This window comes from Crocodylus siamensis, chromosome 5, assembly GCF_052110815.1.
Source record: "Crocodylus siamensis isolate JL-2025a chromosome 5, ASM5211081v1, whole genome shotgun sequence".
Classification (NCBI taxonomy): domain Eukaryota; kingdom Metazoa; phylum Chordata; order Crocodylia; family Crocodylidae; genus Crocodylus; species Crocodylus siamensis.
The window spans coordinates 63,875,638-63,895,384 of record NC_143399.1 but is presented as its reverse complement, the minus strand read 5'-3'; the positions used below and the strand labels follow the sequence as shown (position 1 = coordinate 63,895,384).

The following is a 19,747-nucleotide window of genomic DNA, read 5'->3' as shown; positions in this document are numbered from 1 at the left end:
ACAAAAATCAGCTGATTGTCAGTTGCAGCCCCAGATAGCATAGGAGCTGGTTCAAATCCCCTGAATTCCTGGGTGCCAGAGCTGGCAAGCAGCTTATTGTTCATTCTTTCTGGATCTGCAGGCACTCTGCTTTCAGCTTGCTGGTTCAGCGACGGTAAATTTAGGAACAGATCCCTGATTGTGCCCCCTGCCATGCATATATGTTACAGTATAAACAAGAGAGATGCACTCTTAATCTGTGCTAGGTGTTAGAATTTTACAAATACAGTAAAATCTTTGTTATCTGGCATTTAAGTAACTGGAAATTCTATTAACCGGAATTTCTGGCTGGCTCATCATATGCAGGAGGGGGCAAGAGAAAGCTTGCACACAGCAGCTGCTGCCACCACTCACCACCTTGTGCTGCTGCCACTGCTAGCCCCCCCTTCCCCTCTTCTTCCCCCCCGCCGTTCCATCTGCAGCTGGGTTATTTCAGATAACCAGAATTTTTACTTAACCAGCAATCCCCTTACCCCGGGGATGCCAGATAACAAAGATTTTACTGTATTATATTGGTCTGACTATGGATTCTGCTTTTATATTTCTGTTAGTCAGTACCAGATCTGATGACTTCCAGATCATGCTGAAGGTCTACTTCTTGTCATCTTTTCCTTCTAGGAACCTGAATTTGGTTGGTAGTGGCAATGCTAATTTCCATTTGGAAAAAATTCAGGTGCATCTAAGTTGTTGTTGTATATTGGTACTAAATTTTTGTTTTTATAGTAGTTGCACATGTTTCCAGAATATTCGATTTCAAAAACCAAACTGAAATATTACAGGATAAATTGCCAAAAGAAAAAAATCTTTTACTTGAAATTGCCAAAAAGATTTGTTATAATACATCAATAATGTGTTAGGCCATCTTTTTGTTGCAGATTACAGTAAATGAGCTCATATGCATTACTCACAACTTAATACTGTGTTGTGTATTTTCTGCCAGGACCTTTCCCATGTGATATTTGTGGTCGTGAATTTAATGACACAGGAAATCTGAAACGTCATATAGAATGTACTCATGGAGGAAAGAGAAAATGGACATGTTTTATCTGTGGAAAGTCAGTAAGAGAAAGGTAAGGAGTTACAGACACTTGACTTAGCCTTTGATTTTTTTAATGTAAAAGAAAAGCTTTTGAGGTTTTTAAAATAGTTAACTTCTGGAGGTTATCTCAAAAGTAGTATCTCTGATAGAAGTCAACATACGAAAATAGTTTTTGTTTATATTGAGGTGTAATTGAAGTACTACAGCTTGTATTAAGTTTCTTTCTATTTTTCCTTTAAGAAGAAAATAAGGATAACAGAGAAAGGTAGCAGTCATTTAGTCATATAAGCAAATCTAGTTAAGTGCACTTTGGGCTGTATACATGTGTAATAGGGGGTCCCAGCTCTGTTACTCTTAGAGGGATAAAGAACTAGAGGGGACATTGGGGTCCCTTTAAGATTTGGACTTTAGCCTGGAGGGATAGACCTCCAGATTAGCCAGCAGCCACACAAGCACAAAGCCAGAAGCCTAAGGCTGCAGGGGAAACGTGGGCAAGCTGCCTGCTGTGAGCAACAGGTAGAAAACTGTAGCCAAGTAGTTAAATGAAGCCTGCAGAAAAACTAGATAGGCAGAAGTTGGCAGAGAAGCAGGCTTGTTAACTGATTGAGAAGAAACCCCTGGGCCTGTTTACAAAGACAAGAGGTGGGTGATTGGAATAGGTGAAGTCAAGTAGTGGAGAAGCCCAGTTCTGGCTCCAGAGCAGGCAGTTAGGTTTCCTGATCTTTAGAGGGAAAGGAGTTCCTGCCAGTTTAAACTGTGAGAGAAAAAGCTTCAGACTCAGGAAGATACGTTGAAGGCTGGGATGTAGCCAACAGACTGGAGAGAGGTTTTTGCAGCAGTTAAGACCCAAGGCAGGGTTTATATTTGAGGTAGAAACTAGTCGGTTACTGTTTTGTGTTTTTATATTAACTGGAGGCTTGTATTATAGGCCAGAGTATTGGTAGATTGAAAAAGAGAGAACCCTGCCAGGACCAGGGACCAGGTGGGTGGGTGTGAATTGATGCCCAGACAAGGCTAGAGGATCTGTTGAATGAAATTAGAGTAATACTCATGAGGCATGGGTGTGGCTATGGGGGAGGCTTGAGACCATGATTAGTGCTCCTAAGGCATCGGTGGAGCTATGGTCAATACACTGTGAGACAGGGAGGAGATGGTGAATGCAGGGCACCTTTGCACAGATAGGAATGGGATATTGAGTGGTACAAGTGGGCTAAGCCAAGCATAGATTCATTCTTAGCCCACTTACAAACTCTTGGGACAACCTCCCAAATTAACACACAGATAACATCAAGGCATGGCAGACAAAACAGAGAGGGTGGTGTTATCCTGGGGGACTGGACTGGAGTAGGACTAGATTGGCCACCAGATGGTGCCACAGCTGCCTGAGACAGGGTCTTGTCACAACACTGAATTGAAAACTTTATGCTGTTTGTTCAGATTGACAGTATTGTGCAGGGGCAGGGGGTGAAGTCATCATTAAAATACTAGCTAGCAGTAACAATAAGGCATATAGTAATTACACTGGGCAAATTTTGTGTTTTTCATTAAGCATATGCATTTATTGTGTTTTCAGTAAAACATATTAAGTACCCTTTTCAGAAAAAAATTATTGAAGAATTTTTTTTGTGCTCTTTGTAATTTTGCCCCATGTTTACCTAACATAGTTTGTCAGTGTTAAGGGGATAGAAAACATGCAGTTCCACCAACACTTGTAAATAGTACTAACACCATTCTTAAATATTACCCTTTTATTTATTGCTTTACGCAGAACAACTTTGAAAGAACATCTGAGAATTCACAGTGGAGAGAAACCTCATCTTTGTAGTATTTGTGGGCAGAGTTTTCGTCATGGAAGTTCCTACAGGTAATGAAACATTTTTATTTGGAGAGAGATGTCACCTCTTCTTTACATATGGTGTTCTATGCATGTGTGCGAGATGAACTTATGTTCAATTTCCTATATTTTATGAGGGATAATATTGATAATACTGATACCATTGTCTTGGGTTTTTTCCAACTCAAAAGGAATAATTACTTTAAACACAGTTTAGATTTAATAAATGTTGAACCACTTTGGTGGTGTTACATGAAATCATCTCACTTTTTAATAAACTAAATTTGGGACTCAAATAACATGACATCCTTTTCATGTAATAAAAATAATTTTCTTCATTCCAAGCAAACTCCCAAGAAACAAAAATTAGTATTAGTCTTCCCTCAAATACAGTACAACTTATATTGAACTGATATCTTTGAAGTCTTCTAGACTAAGTACTGTTCATGGAAAAGCCCTGGGAACTAGAAGAACCTAGCTTCTGTGTTTGTATTTTCAAGTGAAAATTATGTTCTAAAAAAATAATTAAAATAACTGCATGGGTCTGTATGTGTCTTGATGATGCACAAAACTCAGCGAAGTTTTGAATCCAAGTAAAAATTATAGTTATCCACAAGCACTGCAAATTTAATTTGGAATATGAAAGTTGATCTGCATTATTTTTTTTCTTGTTTAACGGTTAAAGACTAATAAGTTGGAAATTTAATAATTTAGTTCTGTAAGCGAGAAAAGAACACAGGTGACCTGCAATGCTGTTTTCTTTAAGATGCTACAGTACTTCACAGTCACTTTTACAACCACAGTCATATTACATTGACAAATGTATCTCTGTTTAATACAGACTTCATCTAAGAGTCCACCATGATGACAAGAGGTATGAATGTGAAGAATGTGGGAAAACATTTATTCGGCATGATCACCTAACAAAACACAAAAAAATACACTCAGGTAGGCATTGTCTTTGAAAATTGGCTTCAAATTATCAAGTGACTTAAGATGGTGCGGATAGCCAATTTTGGATACTTATTTTTAATAGGAGAGATGTTTATGCTTGTTACTAATGTTACCTTTATTGCTTTTAGTACTATTTAAATGAAACTGTTATAAATTAAATATCTCTTCAGACATTTGCAAGTATGGAGAGCTATATGGAGAGCCAGATGTTTCCTCCACGTTAATAGAGTTGAGGGGAAGTCAAAAAGTGTAACTATGAATACTTTAAGAAAAGAAAAACAAGCAAATTTGATAAAGGAGGATTTTTTTGAGTTCAGATTTCTTTTTTTTAATAGCAGTTGTGTGAAAAAATTAATTCCGTAACACAGAAGAAGCTGTCACGGTATCTGTCAAAATTTGTACCCTGATCACTTTTAATATACAGTGCAAAGATGAAAAAATGATACTTGTATTCTCTTGGTTTCTGAAGTTCCCTAGTATGGATTGAGAGTCAGAACATAAAGTGTATAGTAAGAGAACTGTGAACGCAGTAAGGTAGGTGAAAAAACAGGAGGAAAAAATTAAAAAGCCACCTGTGTATTTTACACGTTGAGCTGAATGGAAAAAAGAATGGAAAAGTAGTTATCTAAACGACATATTGGAGATTTCTTTCTTCATCCATTACAGGATCCAAAGGAATGTAAGACTCCCTAAAGTGTGGAAATTAGTTTCTGAACTGAAGATATGAAAGTGATCAGAGTCCAAACTTTCTGCTTTAATAAGACAGCTTCCTATTTAGTGTTTGAAATTCTAACATTTGCTATAAAACAAAGAAATCTTTGAAAACTCAGAAACAAAAAAAATCCCCTTTTCTACTCCATATTTGCTTTTTTTCCCCTCTAGAAAGTTACATTCTTTGACTGTCCAAACTCCCTCTACTTACATGAGAAGAAACATTCTGCCACTTTGTGGAGGATCTCAAGATGACTAAGAATCGAGACTTTTAAGCAACAGTATAAAAGATAAAAGGTAAATACTAAAACACCAGGGTGGGAAGAGATGATTGTGTAGAGGTAATACAAAGTTCTGAAAACTAACTACTAAACTGATAATGTAAGAGACATTTAAATTTGAGTTTACTTAAATACTTATGTGTATTTTGAGGTGTTTGGGGCTTGGATTGTTGCATAGGTAGTACTTTGTCTCAAAAAATGTAGATTTTCAGTTATTCTTCTGTACTTGATTCCTAGTCATTAAAAGTAGATGCTGCATTGTAGGGAGAAGAGGCCAGTGGAAAAAATAGTCAAAAATAAGGAGATGGATAAAAATTTAAACTCTTCTTGGACCATCCCAAGGTCTTGAAATTTTAATTTTGGACAATAAATAATCTTTTTTGTGTATGCTCTGAATATGAAATGAGAAAGCTTTAGGTTGGCTGAGGCCTTTGTACCAAATACAGTTATGAGTAAGGAGTTAATTATTTTTGTGAAGCTTTTGAATTCTTTTTACAATTTCATCAAAACATTATTTTCTTCTTTTATAGGTGAAAAAGCGCATCAGTGTGAGGAGTGTGGAAAATGCTTTGGCCGTAGAGACCACCTCACTGTACATTATAAAAGTGTTCATCTAGGAGAGAAAGTATGGCAAAAGTAAGGGGGTTTTTTTGTTTGTTTTTTAAAACATTTCACTATTGTAAATGAAGATTGGACAGATTTTTTCCTGTGAGGAAACTTATGTGGGGAAATGGTTTTATCTGCATTTCTCATATGTCAGGGCCATTTGTTGACCCTGATTCATATGCCAGTTCTTTTATCTTGTTATTTTCTTAACACCCCTTTCAGTGTCTTGACAATTTAAACAAGACCAGTTTTTCTTCTGTTCTCAGTTAGGCTAGTAACACCAAGACTCAGATAGGGTGTCAGTAGATTTAATATGTTCATTAGTGACTAAATCAATGTTGAATGTTGCTTGTGTGTCTTCTATATAATGATGATTTACAGATTAGTCAATATTTCTGATGTTAGAAGTCAGTTCAGAAATGCATAAGCTCTCCCAGAGGTGCTCTTTACAGAACCAGATAGAGACCAGCTTATCAGGGGAAGTTGCAGGGTAGAGGTGCTGGGGGTGAGGAATAGCAACAACAGAGATGTAAACCATAGTGGCAAATTTTCTAGTAGATGAATTAACCAGAGTTTACTGTACTTGAAGCAGTACCGTACTTGGACAACCAGTAGGGCTAAGTATAAACAATCTGAAAGACTGAATCAGTTTAGTTTTTGCAGGTGACTCTAAACTGCATAGATTGAATCAATAAGCAAGTAAACAAAAATTAATTTTTGATTCTGGAAATGCAGCCAGTGCCTGGAGTGGCCCAGGCCAGAAGCTAGGCAGCGCTAGAACCCACCTCCCTGCTTGGCTGGAGCAGACAGCTTGGGCTAAGGCTAGCCTACCTACCTTGTGGGGTGGAGAGGGGAGGCAGGGATTGAGGAGGGGGGTGCAAAGCATCCTGGGCTGCTGGGGGACTGTGAGTTAACTTGAATCTGGAGGGGATCTGGGACAGTTGTTCAGTAAAGCAATTCAACATAAATCATCTAAGTCTGATACTACATCTGTCCAGGTTTATCTTAAACCGTCCATTTTGAAAGTGATTTATGTTCATTGAACTTCAGTTGTGTTACAGATTTAAACCAGTTTCCAATCACTTATAACGGTTTATGTGTAATTTCTGTCCCTAACCTAGCAATGTAGAGAACAGGAAAATGTTTTCAAGCTATTGTATCAGGAAGCAATGTTCCAGAGGTTTAGAGAAGTATCAGCAATGATGATTGATATTTTACAGGTTTAAAGGTTAGCTTCAAATGTTTATTCTGTTTTTGAATAACTACTGTAAATCATTGTAGCAGATTCGAGCCACAGGGGTGGCCATGATGCCCCCTGCTGGCTACGGGGCTCCTGCCTGGCTCGGCCTCTAATGTGGCCCTACCTTAACTGCTCGCCTGCCATGTCTTGATGTTATTAAAGTTAAGTAAGGGAGGCTGCCCACGGGCCTTAGAGAGAGCCTGAGTGCAGTAAACTCATCAATGGGTCCTTCCTGGACCCTGTTAGTCTCAAGCAGCCTTTGTGTTAAATAGGCCCTGTCAGCCTGGGAGTGCCCCTGCAGGGCACCTATAGCCTGAAGGGCCAATTGCATGGCTACATTCCTCCCCTGCATCACAACCCAAGCCTCACAGATGTTACTGCTTCAACAGGTTACTTTCCTTAGCCCCGCTTTGGACTCTGGGTCCCTTCTCCTCTATCTCTGGGTCCTCGAACTCCTAGCCCCTCACACAGTTCCTCTCTGGGCTAGGGAACCCTTTGTACCATGTTCAGCCCCCTCTCTGGACTGGTCAGCTCAGTTGCCTTATTACAACCCTCCTCTGGGCTGGGGAGCCCTCTGTGCCCTGCTCAGCTTCCTTTGGGCTGGCAGGCTCTATTCCCTTTGCCCTCTATCCCATCCAGCCCTTTCCCTGGGCTGGGGACATCTCTGTGGATCTTGAAGCCCATCTCCAGAAGATCTCAAGGCTTCCCAGGTTTACAGAGGCTTTCTGCTTCCCCTACCTTCTTAGGTCCTTCAGGAGTCCTCCTGCCTTGCTGCAGGAAAAACTCCTCTTCCCAGGCTCTCAGGGCTAGGCTATCAGTCCCTGCTCCACCTGGAAGCTGCCTCTCAGGCAGCTTCTCCCCTTAAAATGGCAGGCACACCACAGTGCCCTGCTACAATTATCCATTAAAGCAGAACTATATAAAATAATGACAAGGTTGTCTAGCTTGATCCAAAATATAAAGCTTTCATTTTCAGTTACAGTCTGTCTGCCTGCTGAAACAAATTGTGTTGTTCATTTGTTTACTTGGGCTTATATTCTAGGCTTCCCACTATTTTTAATTTGTTAAATATGACAGCTTTCTATTAGAGAGAAGATTTATTTTTGATGTTGAACAGAGGGTGGACATAAAAGATGGTTCATTTGGGATTCTGTAGGGAAGTCTTGAAATACTGTTTGAACACTCGGTGCATAAGGTTAAAATGAGAAAAGGCTTTAAGGGTGCATTCAGATGTGTGGTTTATGACACCTCAGACCTGTTTGTGGCATCTCAAATTGCACGTGGTGAATGTGCAACTGTGCACCACATTGCAAATTGCAGTGTGGTGCCAAAATTTGATACCAGGATACGTCGGTATCAATTGAAAAAACAAAACAGAAAAACCCTGAAAAAGGCGGCATGGTGCACATGGCAGCAGTGTGCACCAGCCAGAAATGAAGCATGGCCATCTAGAGTCACAGGTGCTAGCCCCAGCCTCCCCTACCCCACCCAGGACAATTTGGCACATGCCGAAGTGTCCATGAAGGGGCATGCCTGAGGCACAAAGCAGTGACACAAATGTGTGCTGCTGCTTTTTGTGCCCCTGGAAACGCATGCCTTGCACGTGGTGACACGCCCTAAGGGGCATTCTTGAAAAGTGGATACCCAAAGAACTTGAACACCTTTTCCAGTTACAAATTTTATATTGCAGTGTAAATGTACAGGAAAATATATGGAAACTTTTATTAAATAACCATTATGCAGTTAGAGATTCCACAAAGGACTTGATACATATTTGAGATGTTATTAGAAAAAAACCTTGAGCTTCTAATCAAAACATGTTTTCTTTTTTCAAGATATAAAGCAACGTTTCATCAGTGTGAAGTTTGTAAGAAAATTTTTAAAGGAAAATCAAGTCTGGAAATGCATTTCAGGACACATTCAGGTATTTTTTTTTCACCATTGCTGGTTATCTTTTCTTAAGAGTGCATTTGAAAAGAAAATGCATCTTTTCCTAACAACCAGAAATGTAGCCAAATAGTTGTTAGTTGGCTCAAGATCAAAACTGTTTTAACTCTTCAGGTTTTAAGACTATTATGAGCAGCAGTAAAAGAATATGAATTGAAGTACCTCCTCCTGTAGATTGCCCCTTTCTGAATGCTGCCCTCTAAAGGTATTGATCGTACCATTCTTAACTGCCCTAAAGGTTGTAGTTAAGGCTGCAAAAGTTCATTGCATCTTGCATCACTCCATTGATTGCTGATGTACATTATATATTCTTATGCTTTCCAGTCATTTTGGTACTCTAGACCAGTGATTCTCAACCTTTTCTGGACCAGGACCCATTTGTAAGCATTCATGGCAAGTCCTGACCCAGTAAATAGTTTAAGTAAAAAGCACAACAGTATTTTGGTCCCAAAATACTTGTTATACACTACAAGTTAAAGCAGCTCAACAGTCTTAATTTTAAAGATCGAAATCAACATCAACAGGAAAACGATAACAATATCAACATATGGCCCTCCATTGCTCCAAGTGACGTTCATCATTGTATAACATGCACAATTCAGAATGGTGGTGCCCCTCACTCCCAACTTGCAGCTCACTGGCCCTGCTGGTGCCCTTCACTCCTGTCCCCAGGTCCCAGCCCCTCAGTGTGTCGGGCAGGGATGGGAGTGTGGGGTTCAGGGAGGGGTGCGCCCACAGCAGGCATGGGGCTGCAGCCTGGCCAGACCAGCACAGGCAGGAGCCACCTCTGTGGTCCAACAGACAGGACCCGGAGCGGGTTGTTGAGACTCACTGCTGTGGCCACCAGGACCCTTATGGCAGCCATGCCATCAGCAGCGTGAGGAATCATGGATATGGCAGGGCCATGCTGCCCTCACCTACCTCACCACCAGCTGCTTGTGCACCAGGCTGCGGCTCTACCTTGCTTCCATAGCCTGGCCACTGTTGCTTCCCTCAGGCTGCCCGTGTTGCCTGCCACCCCTCCTTCCCTCTGGAGTAGAGTCATGGTGGGAGGAGGGGAGGGCTGCAAGGCCTCTGCCTTCCCCCACCAGCACCCCATTTCAGTACTCCTCGTGTAGTCTTGCTGCCCCACTCAGCCCTCCTGTGCTGGGTCCTGCCTGCTGGGCTGCAGAGGCAGCTTGTGCCTATGCTGATCAGACTAGACTGCAGCCCCATGCCTACTGTGGGTGCACATCTAAGAGGGCACATGCCTCCCTGATATGTCATCTGTGTCTCCTCTGATCCCCCCCCCCACCCCATAGACATGACTGTTGGGAGCTGCAGGAGCTGCTCTCTATGCTGTCTGGCTGCCACATGCATGTGTACATGCACACATGCACGTGGCACCCCTTGCCTGATTGCCCTCCTCCTACTCTTCCCCCTTGCCCCAAACAGCCCCTTGCAGGCTGGAATTCTGCCAGCCTGCAAGGGGAAACCTGCAGTTTCCCATTTTTTTTTCCTCCCTTAAAGGAGAAAATCCATGGTTTCCAGTGTTTTTCTGTGATTGTCCATGGCCCTTTCATATATTCTTGAAACCCACTTTTGGGTAGTGATGCAAGGGTTCAGAAATGCTTCTCCTACTTAATTTTAGTTGCTACCCCACCCAGATTTGGAACCCAGGGGAAAGGCTAGTGTCTTTATACATTTTGCCCTACCTATTCTGCTTTGTTCATAAGAAAGTAATCGTCCATTAGCCAGAACTAAAACTAGGAATTTAATTAATGTAATACTAACATCATAACAGCTGGAATTGCCATATTGCCATATTTTCCTTGCATATCACACAAACCATTTCCACAAAAGTAAATACTCCCCTTCGTATACTATAGTGTGTATATTAAGTGGGGGAAGCTGATTTTTCCACCTGGGATAGAAGCACCCTACTTGGATTCCTGTCCACAGTGCAGCAGCAGTTCTGTTACTAATCAGGCAGCTGAGGTAGTCAGTTGACTGAATGGTTCATTTATTTTTCACTCTGGAAGTGTTAACAATTGTATCTCCTTTTTAATAACCTTAATATTCTACTAATTATGCTAACCTTTAGGGCCATTTTGCTGTCTGGTAGTTACTCCGGGTCTCTCTGACTCTTTTCAGGATCATAAATTCACCCATAAACACTAGTTTTTAGTAACAGCTAGGGTTTCAGTTTTAGTTGAGCAGGAAAGGGAAGGTGCATCAGCCAAAGATTAGGGTCTGTCATGACTTTTTACAGCCATAACTCTGGATTCTGCCCGTTTCCCCCCCCCACACACACACACTTTTATTCTGCCTTTTAAAAAGGTGTATTTATATCCTGGGGCATCTTATATACAAGAAAACGTGGCATTTCTTTTTATTTGGTTCCCTTAATGTTTGCCTTTTACAGAAATCCTATGAAGCAGATTTGGGGAAAATACTACACTTCTAAATAATGTTTCTGTTTTTATTAAGTGAATTGTATTTCCCAAGTGAATATTAAACATTAACTTTGCACTGAGTGGAGCTACTTGATCTATGTGTTTATATCAATTAGTGAGAAAACATGATGTCTATATTATGGTACATGGTATATAGCTTTTAAAGTGCTAGTGCTGAGTCTCTTTCTCACTCCTCCTTTACAGGTGAGAAACCATACAAATGTCAGATTTGCAATCAGTCCTTTAGAATTAAGAAGACATTAACAAAACACATGGTTATTCATTCAGATGCTCGACCTTTTAATTGCCAACACTGCAATGCAACATTTAAACGAAAAGACAAATTGAAATACCATATTGATCATGTGCATGGAACAAAGGCTGCAGAAGAAACACTGACTACGACTTCTGAGGAAAAGCTTGTTTCTTTGCCAGTACAGTACCCACCTGATGAAAAGGTTTATGAAACTGAGGCTAAACAGTACATTGAACAGCCCAAAGTATACCAAACAGAAGCCAAAACTATGCTACAGAATGTATCTGCGGAAGTATGTGTGCCAGTCACACTGGTTCCAGTTCCAATGCCTGAACCTCAAGCTGACTTGGTACAGCATACTGCTACTCTCGCATCCCAGTCGCATGGAATTCTTCCTCCACAGACTCAGCAGTCAGATTATCAGCGAGCAACAGATTTGGCATTTCTTGAGAAGTACACTCTTACTCCCCAGCCTGCAAACATAGTTCATCCTGTCAGACCTGAGCAGATGTTGGATCCTAGAGATCAATCATACCTTGGAACTTTATTGGGGCTTGATACAGCTCCAACTGTACAGAATATTTCAAATGAACATTCGTGATCAGACCATAACATTCCACCTACTTACTAAGCCGTTAGCAACTGGAAATTTTGTATTTTATTTGGTCTCCTGAGTCTTTTAAATAGTTTTCTTAAATGCAAAGAAAAACAGATATGTTTGCATAATATTAGACATTTAGACATGCTTTGGATTTGAAAATGCATTTCTTGTGGTTTTATTTTTTTTAAATCATGGAGATAACCTTTTTTTTTTTTTTAAATGGGCTATCAAGTACCTTTTAAAGATATTAAGTACAAAAAAGTTTAATTGCATATCTGTTCAATAACAATAACCAATCCCCTATCAGCGTTTTTCTTTCCAGATAAACCTTTTTGTATATGTTGGAAAGCTTAGAGGTTAAAGATAATTTTTCTAATTGGAGAAAAGCATGAAGCCAAAATGTTTTAATAATCCCACAGCATAAACTAAAATTTAACTTCAGCTGAAAGAAACCATGGCTTCATTTAGTTGCTGTAATAATTTGTTTCTGAATACTGAATTTAGAAATGTGGGACTTTAAGCGTGTTGTTTTTGTTTATTCTTTAAACAGGTCAATCATTCAGAATTTTAAGCACAGTTTCTTTCTTGCTGCTTTAAACTTGGCTCATTCTGTTAAAATGGTATTATTAAATTTCAGGATATGGGATTTATAAGATTGAGGGACATAGTGCACAAGATCATTGAGGCCAGAATCAAAAAGAGCTGAGGGTCTAATTGACATGCTTATTTCCACATTGCTACAATGTAAAGTATTTAAAAGGCTCTTTAGAGTATATTTTAATATAATTAATGAAATTCGTAATTATAAATGTCAATTAGCTCATAAGAAAGTAGTTTTGGTTTTGTATTTTCTATATTTATATATATTCCGTAGGTGTTTAATTAAAAGAATTAGGAGGAATTGGTTTAAAACATTCAGTGGATTCAGTAATTTTCACATTCTTCACTAGTTCCTTTTTTCTATTGTAAAATCATATCAAGATTTTAAAAAACTAGATTAATTTAAATATGAAGCCCCTTGCACTGATTTTTCTTAGGCCCCTGGCATATATTTAGTTGTGTAACTAGGATGCGACAAATTCTAACCCCCAAATTGCCAGATATGAATGGCAGGATGTATGATTCTTTTTGAATTTGGGATAAAATTTGTAAGATCCCAATTTCATGTGGGGAGCTTTGCATCGGGGATCCACTTTGCATATCTAGCTTTTCAAAGGGTATTGTAGGAAGTGTGGCATCAGGGACCAGGTTCCATGTGCACTGGCACATTTAAAGTCCTGCAGTGTAGCCCATGTGCCATGGGTTTACAGGTGCTGGTGCAGAAGGAGCTGATTGGCTCCTCATACCCCAGTATTTGAAAACCTCTGCTGGACGGTCCCACATATAGACTTGAACACAAGGGCTTGAAACATGTTAGTGCAGGGGAGTCCCCTGGCTTCCTCCCCTATGTCAGCACCTTTTAAAAGCCGTGCTGTGTAGCCTGCATGCAGGAATGCATGCTGAGGCTGGAAATGTGCTGGTAAATTGGGAGTCTATTGACTCTCTGTGCTCTGACATCCTTAAATACCCTGTTGTGCAGCTTTGTATATGGGGTTGCATAGCAAGGCCTAACATGCCACCCACTGAAATTAAAATATTGCACAAACTAGCCACAAAGATGTCCCACATTAAATGGGGAACATTTTTGTGGATGGTGTGCCATCTCATAATACATTAATTGGCTGAATGTGTGGCTTGATACAATTTATCATGGGATTGACGCAGTTGCACAACAAATATAATGTCTGCCAGGGGCCTGAGACTTAATTTCCAAAACAATCCTTTCTTTCTAGATTTGGCTAAGCATTTGCCAAAGGAAATATGTAAAAATATATATATATATATACTTGCTTAAGTATACTTCACTAGGGATTGTATTTTATGTTAAACTCTTTCTACTTCCAAAAATGGTTATTTTCTTTTAACATTTTAATAATTTATATTCTAGTTTTTAAAATGTGGGACTGGAAGGTCACTTATGATGAGTTGCTGTTAAATTTCTCTTAAGTGGTCTGAGCACCTAATGGTCCATGAAAAATGTTTTTTTTCAGCACCCTCATACAGACTTGTAGCCGCACTAACTGGTAAACTGCTTATCACTAATGAGGTCTTGAATTCCCTTAATTCTTACATCCTTGCAGATTGCTAAACTATTGAATACTAAGGGCAAAACTAGCTCTTTGAAGCTAGTTACCCATTTGATTCTTACCTAAATATACCAAAGATTTCTGTTAGCTGTTGAATAGTGGTAGAGTACATAGGACTTAAAATGTATCAACAATTTAAATAAGGACTTGTCCAAAGAAGCACAATAGAAGTCCTGGACTTATTGATCTTTAAAACTGAACTCATAAAAAAAAAAGGACTAAATGTGTGTACCTGTTCTGTGTTTATATCTGTAAAGCAAGAATTAGAGAGATGGAAAGAAACTCTGGGATTGTTCAGAGTGATGTGCTGTAAATATATTTGGTGAGAAGCTGAGTAATAATTAACCTACAGCAATAATCAGGCTATTGAATGCTATCTTCTGAAAGGACACTATCTAATATTGTCCCTTGTGTACACCTGTACTCCCTACACTGACAATAAATGACCACTACTCAGTGACTTGAATGTAACACAGAGTTCAAATTTTTCATATTGAGAGGCATTCATTTCCACCTCTGTGCACCTGTAATGTTTGTGGGATATGAACCAATATGACTTCCAAGTTTTTTACTTGTATGATCAAGGACAAACTGCTATGAGTGACGTTAGCACAGTTCTGAGACAAAGACTTTCTAACTTTTTTTTTCAAACCTTTTGTTCTTCGTTATCAGTGAACATATTACAGGGTCATTATTAAAGAGCGACTTAAAGATCTTAGCAGCTAAGAATTCCTTCTTTTAAAACCAATCCAATTAGTAGTGGGAGACACTTAAGTTGTTTAAATGTCAAAATAGGTTGAATTTGGGGCATATGTTACTTGATAATGTCCTTTTTATATCTGTCATGATTGTGCCTTTTTATACATTCTGCTTACTGAGTGAGGCTCTAGATTTGTTTTAGAAAATGTCATGGCCAATATTTTTAAGTGCCTAGTTCTTGGGTATCCTAAAGTGTCCTGTTTTATTCAGAAAGTGATGATCAACCACTCTCTGAGGTTTGATATACAAAATCATTAGGTACTCTTAAAATATATGGCCAAATAATAGTCCTTCAGTGTGTTTTAATCGCATTTAATGAAACTAGTTTGCATCTTTACCTGCTGGTCAGGCTGGATCATTGCCGGTGAAAGAAGAAAAATGTTCATCTAAGAAAACTTAGTGTTAGATGTTAACATGTTTTTTTAGCTGTTTTTTCTTCCTTTTTGTTCTTTTTCTTTAATCATGAGCTTTGATTCATACAGTTTTTGGATATGGTGAATTCACCTGTAAACCAAGAAAATCTCCTTAAGTATAAATAGTTCCTCGCCTGATGACTTTTTGTTATGATAATAGGGCTTGGATTATGAGAGAGAGATCAATCCATCTGAACCATTGCAACTTCAGAGACCAAAACGCTTTAGCTATATAAATTCTATCCATACACACTTGTACATGTACCTAAATAGACCATGTTCTGTGAACCTGAAGAGAGAGTTCAAATTTGGTAAGATTGACTCAGCTGACAATTTACTGTTGAAGATGGAAGAAGGTCTGTTAAAACATTTCTCAAAGCATTATCTTCTGAGCAATGCCAAATTTTCAGAAATTTGATATTTCGCACAACCCCCCAACATTGTGAATCAACATAGGATACATTATCAATACCTGAAAGACTTTGGTAATACTTTCTTAAAATCTCAGGCTCCTATATGGTTCTGTAGAACTTACTTCATTCATCCTTCCTTAAATACTGAATATATTGAAACAAACCAACCTTCTTATTAAGATGATGCCTTTTACTTCTTGGAATGTTGCTAGTATTTCAAGATGGTGATACCTTTAAATGGATGTTATATTCAGCTGTATTTATTTTAGAAATCCTTTCTTGAGCACAGCCACTTTCCATCATATTCCCATGCACTCCTTATTTCTAATGTCAGCTGTAATAGTGATGTTGCTAAATATTGGATCACTTGTATCCAGAAGTAAATATTACTTGTAATTTAGATCATGATTTGGAACTGTATTTTTAAGATAGTTGCAAATACATGAGAGTAACAAAGGATATACATTTAACTTGTGAAAAATTGGAGTAATTGCCCAGGTGACATGGATCCAAAATGCAGTGTTTTGGACAAAGGCAGTAACCTCTTCAGAAGGTACTGGAGCAGGTATGGAGCCAAATAACTACTGGTTAGAATTTCATGTAGAATGATAGTGAATCCTGACAATATTGTTGCAGCTCGGAGGGGTTGGGTTTTTTTTCTTCTAGAAGAAAAAAGTCAGTTTAAAAGGCAATCCTAAACAAGTTTCTTGATCATCACTGTATAATAACTTCAGGATTGCATGTTCTAGATTTGCAGTGCCTGAAGGTAAAAGGCATATACATGAGTATCCTTACAAATATACTGTCATTTTTTAACCTTAATTACAAGGTCAGGAACATTTTGTTTATGTTACCAGAAACCTCTTAAATAAGCAAAAATACTGCCAAAACCCACAAAAGATACTTTGGTCAAGCCCACAACTGTATTTTTCTGTACTTCACAGTGAATATTCTGGTATAAAGGGATTAGATGCATTAATGGTGACAATATTTTCAAATTGTTTGGTATTCCCTCAAATCTTTTTGCTTATTCTCAAGTTTTAATAAAGGTAAAGGTAAAAAACAAACTATTTTGTTACCGGTAAATGAAATCATGTTTTAGTGTGGTCTGTATAGGCTGATGTTTTAGATGGCAGTCTTAAGTACAGTTGTCTTTTTTAAACAAAATTCTCTTTGTTGTAAGGAACAGGAAGTGTAAATGTAGAATATTCAGTCCTCTGTGTAATATTGTTTAGTAAAAAAAAAATGTAAAGTTCTTCTGTCCAAATGTTGCTTGCTTTAAAAAGGTTTCTTGTAGGGGTGATTTCTGCTCTAGATTGAATTGATGTAAGAGCATGGAAGTGCAGTATTCTGCATGTCTCTCAATTTCAAAGATCATGAAAGATGACAAGAAAAATTTTGGCAGTTTTTGTCAGACTTGTGGATGTCTCATGATTTTTCATTTTATTTTTAAACATTTTGTAAATTAAATTTATTTAGAAAAACACCTGGTTTGATCTGATTTTTAAGGGTGGGAAGTCTTTTAATTATTTTGAGGCTCACTTAAAGCTCCCTCTCTCCCCTTTTTCTCTTCTATCCAAATTTAATATAACACTTCAGAACTAAAGAGAAAAAGTGCATATACTTAGCCATGTCTGGCATGTTTTAAATAAGAGGGTGGTGGAAGGGGGTTATTTTTAGTAGTGGTTATGTGAGAAGAATTGGTTTAGAAAGGTGTGGGGTCGTGATGGCTCTTAAGATTTCATAGTATGTCCTCCGGAGGCTTTTGGACAGTTGCTTATCTAATACTGTGAACACAGTTTGTATTTTTTACCCAAGGCAATGGGGTTTTTGGTGTTTATCTTTTACTGGACCAACTGTATTGTTAGGAGAGATGTTAGACAAATTTTCAGCCTTAAAGGCCAGGTACAGAAGTTACATTTATTGCATGGTAGGCATACAGAAAACACTACAGCTGTAACCAAACAGACAGTCAGGGCACATAGTGCTGTAAAAATGGTGGATATCTAAGATATCCCTGGATGGGTATGGTATTAGACTTCAGTGCTGTAGGTTAGAGCACCATAACAAACATCTGTACTAGATCCCATGGTGACTCATGTAAGGTTGTATTCCACTGGCAATCCATGGGGCTTTGCAGCCCCCCACTCAACCTCTCTTGCAAGACAGTGGACTAGCTTCAACTAAGAGCTCAACTCTTTTGCCCAAGTGCTGGGCCAACCCTACCGCCGGGCTGTCACTAACAGCAATGCCCGTCTCAAGGCCCTTGTCCTTTCTCACCATCTGGCCTTTCTGACTCACCATGTAGGTGAAGTCTTGGCAAGGGTGGTTATTGCTCCCACCCAATGTCTTGGCTTGGTCCATTTGCCCCTTCAGACTTACTTCTTTCCCCTCTGTTATCTCCAATTAGGATAGATCCATGCACACAAAGAAAACAGCTTATTGCTAAATTTCTCTTACAGCATGTTGTCATGGGTGCAGGTGAGCAAGTGCTAAATGTGCTTCAGCTCCAATTTCCAGCTGAAAGAAACCAGGGATGTCTCTCCTCATTCTTATCCTGTCTTGATTCATTTGCACTGATTTCTGGCAGTGGGCAAGTTCCCTAATGTGATCAGAGGAATTTCTAGTCTGCTGGACAACTCCCCTGCCTAAGTTGTTACAGTTGATGTTTGGGTGTGTAAGATTTTTCTACTGTATGTGTAGTAGTTTAGTTGAGATGATTCTAAGAAGAGTGAACTTTTATCCTTTGCTGACAAAAGTGACCTACTTTTGCTCTGGAGCATGCATAGTGGCGAGTATCCACTTTTTGAGTGCTGAGTGCAATAGTGGGGTAGCGTGCACATAGGCATTTGGACAGGACATGGTCCAAGGGAGTGTTTAATACAAAGTTAGATTATGGGAATTGTTGCATGAGGTAAGTAAGAATTTGATTAGACCACGGGCAGTGAATTATTTTGGGCGGAGGGCTGCTTACTGAATTTTGGCAAGCCATTGAGGGCTGCATGACCGGCAGTGAGGGGCTGATAAAAAAAAATTTTTACATTTTTTTAGGGGCCACACAGGCCAGATAGAATGGCTTGGAGGGCCGCATCCACCCCACAGGCCACATTTTGCCCACCCCGGGATTAGACAATATGTGGTCCGAGCATGTGCTTGATGCATTCATAGTCCATAAAGAAGCAGAGAGTATTTCTCTGTTCCTATGTTTTAAGGCCGATTTCTAATAATTCTGGTCACTCGAGTAATGGTTTGGAACCATATGCACTTGACATAAAGCTGGTTCAGACAACCTGTTACAGAGTTTGAGGTATGCTGCAGAGAGTACCATAGGTACATACAGAGGGCAGCTAATTTTTTCTGTCAAGCTCCACATTGTTTTATTAGTAGGGATCTGGGTTTTCCATTTGCCACAGAAAAATGTTGGCAAATGTGGCTTTTTCTCTTTTAAGGAGAAAGCTGTGGATTTTCTCCTTTTAAGGAGAAAAACATGGGGAAACAGTGCATTTCCCTTTGCAGGCTGGCAGAGTTGCAGTCTGCAAGGGGCTGCTTGGGGTTTGGGGGAACAGGAGGAGGGTGATCAGGCAGGGGGTGCAATGTGCATCCACAGAGGCACATGGTAGCCAAGCAGCATGGAGAGCAGCTCTTACAGCTCCCTCCGGGTAAGTCTGGGGCAGGGGGAGGATTGAGACCCCCCCACTGAGGGTGGGAGGGAATTGGGCAAGGCTGGGGCAATATGTGGGGCCTGGGGCTGGGAATGCATGGCCACAGGGCCCAGGCGAGGAGCAGGACAGTCATGGGCAGCTACCAGTGAGAGGCTATAAGGAGAGATCCAACTCCCACTGAAATATGCCAAAATCCCAGCTTCCACTGAATATTTGCCATGGTTGGAATAAGCAATAACATGGAAATCCATGTTACCTCTTCCTGCCTTCACTGAACCCGTATTTTCATTATAGGCTGGGATTTGTGTGTTGGTGGGATTTGTCCTGGGGCATGCCTACACGTTTATTAATGTGCTTTAGGTAACGCACAT

General features: G+C 39.6%; 1 protein-coding gene across 2 annotated transcripts in view; it reads left to right on the top strand.

Moving 5' to 3' along the window:
- ZBTB41 (zinc finger and BTB domain containing 41) overlaps positions 1-17,198 on the top strand; it is a 34,097-nt gene extending 16,899 nt beyond the window's left edge. For both annotated transcript variants that reach the window (XM_090048827.1, XM_090048826.1), the window contains exons 6-11: positions 980-1,109; positions 2,847-2,942; positions 3,754-3,860; positions 5,389-5,494; positions 8,540-8,628; positions 11,291-17,198. In XM_090048827.1, the coding sequence (XP_089904953.1) occupies positions 980-1,109; positions 2,847-2,942; positions 3,754-3,860; positions 5,389-5,494; positions 8,540-8,628; positions 11,291-11,943 (1,181 nt within the window). In that variant the 3' untranslated portion in view covers positions 11,944-17,198. The remainder of the gene's footprint in view (positions 1-979; positions 1,110-2,846; positions 2,943-3,753; positions 3,861-5,388; positions 5,495-8,539; positions 8,629-11,290) is intronic.
- The last annotated feature ends 2,549 nt before the right edge of the window (positions 17,199-19,747 follow it).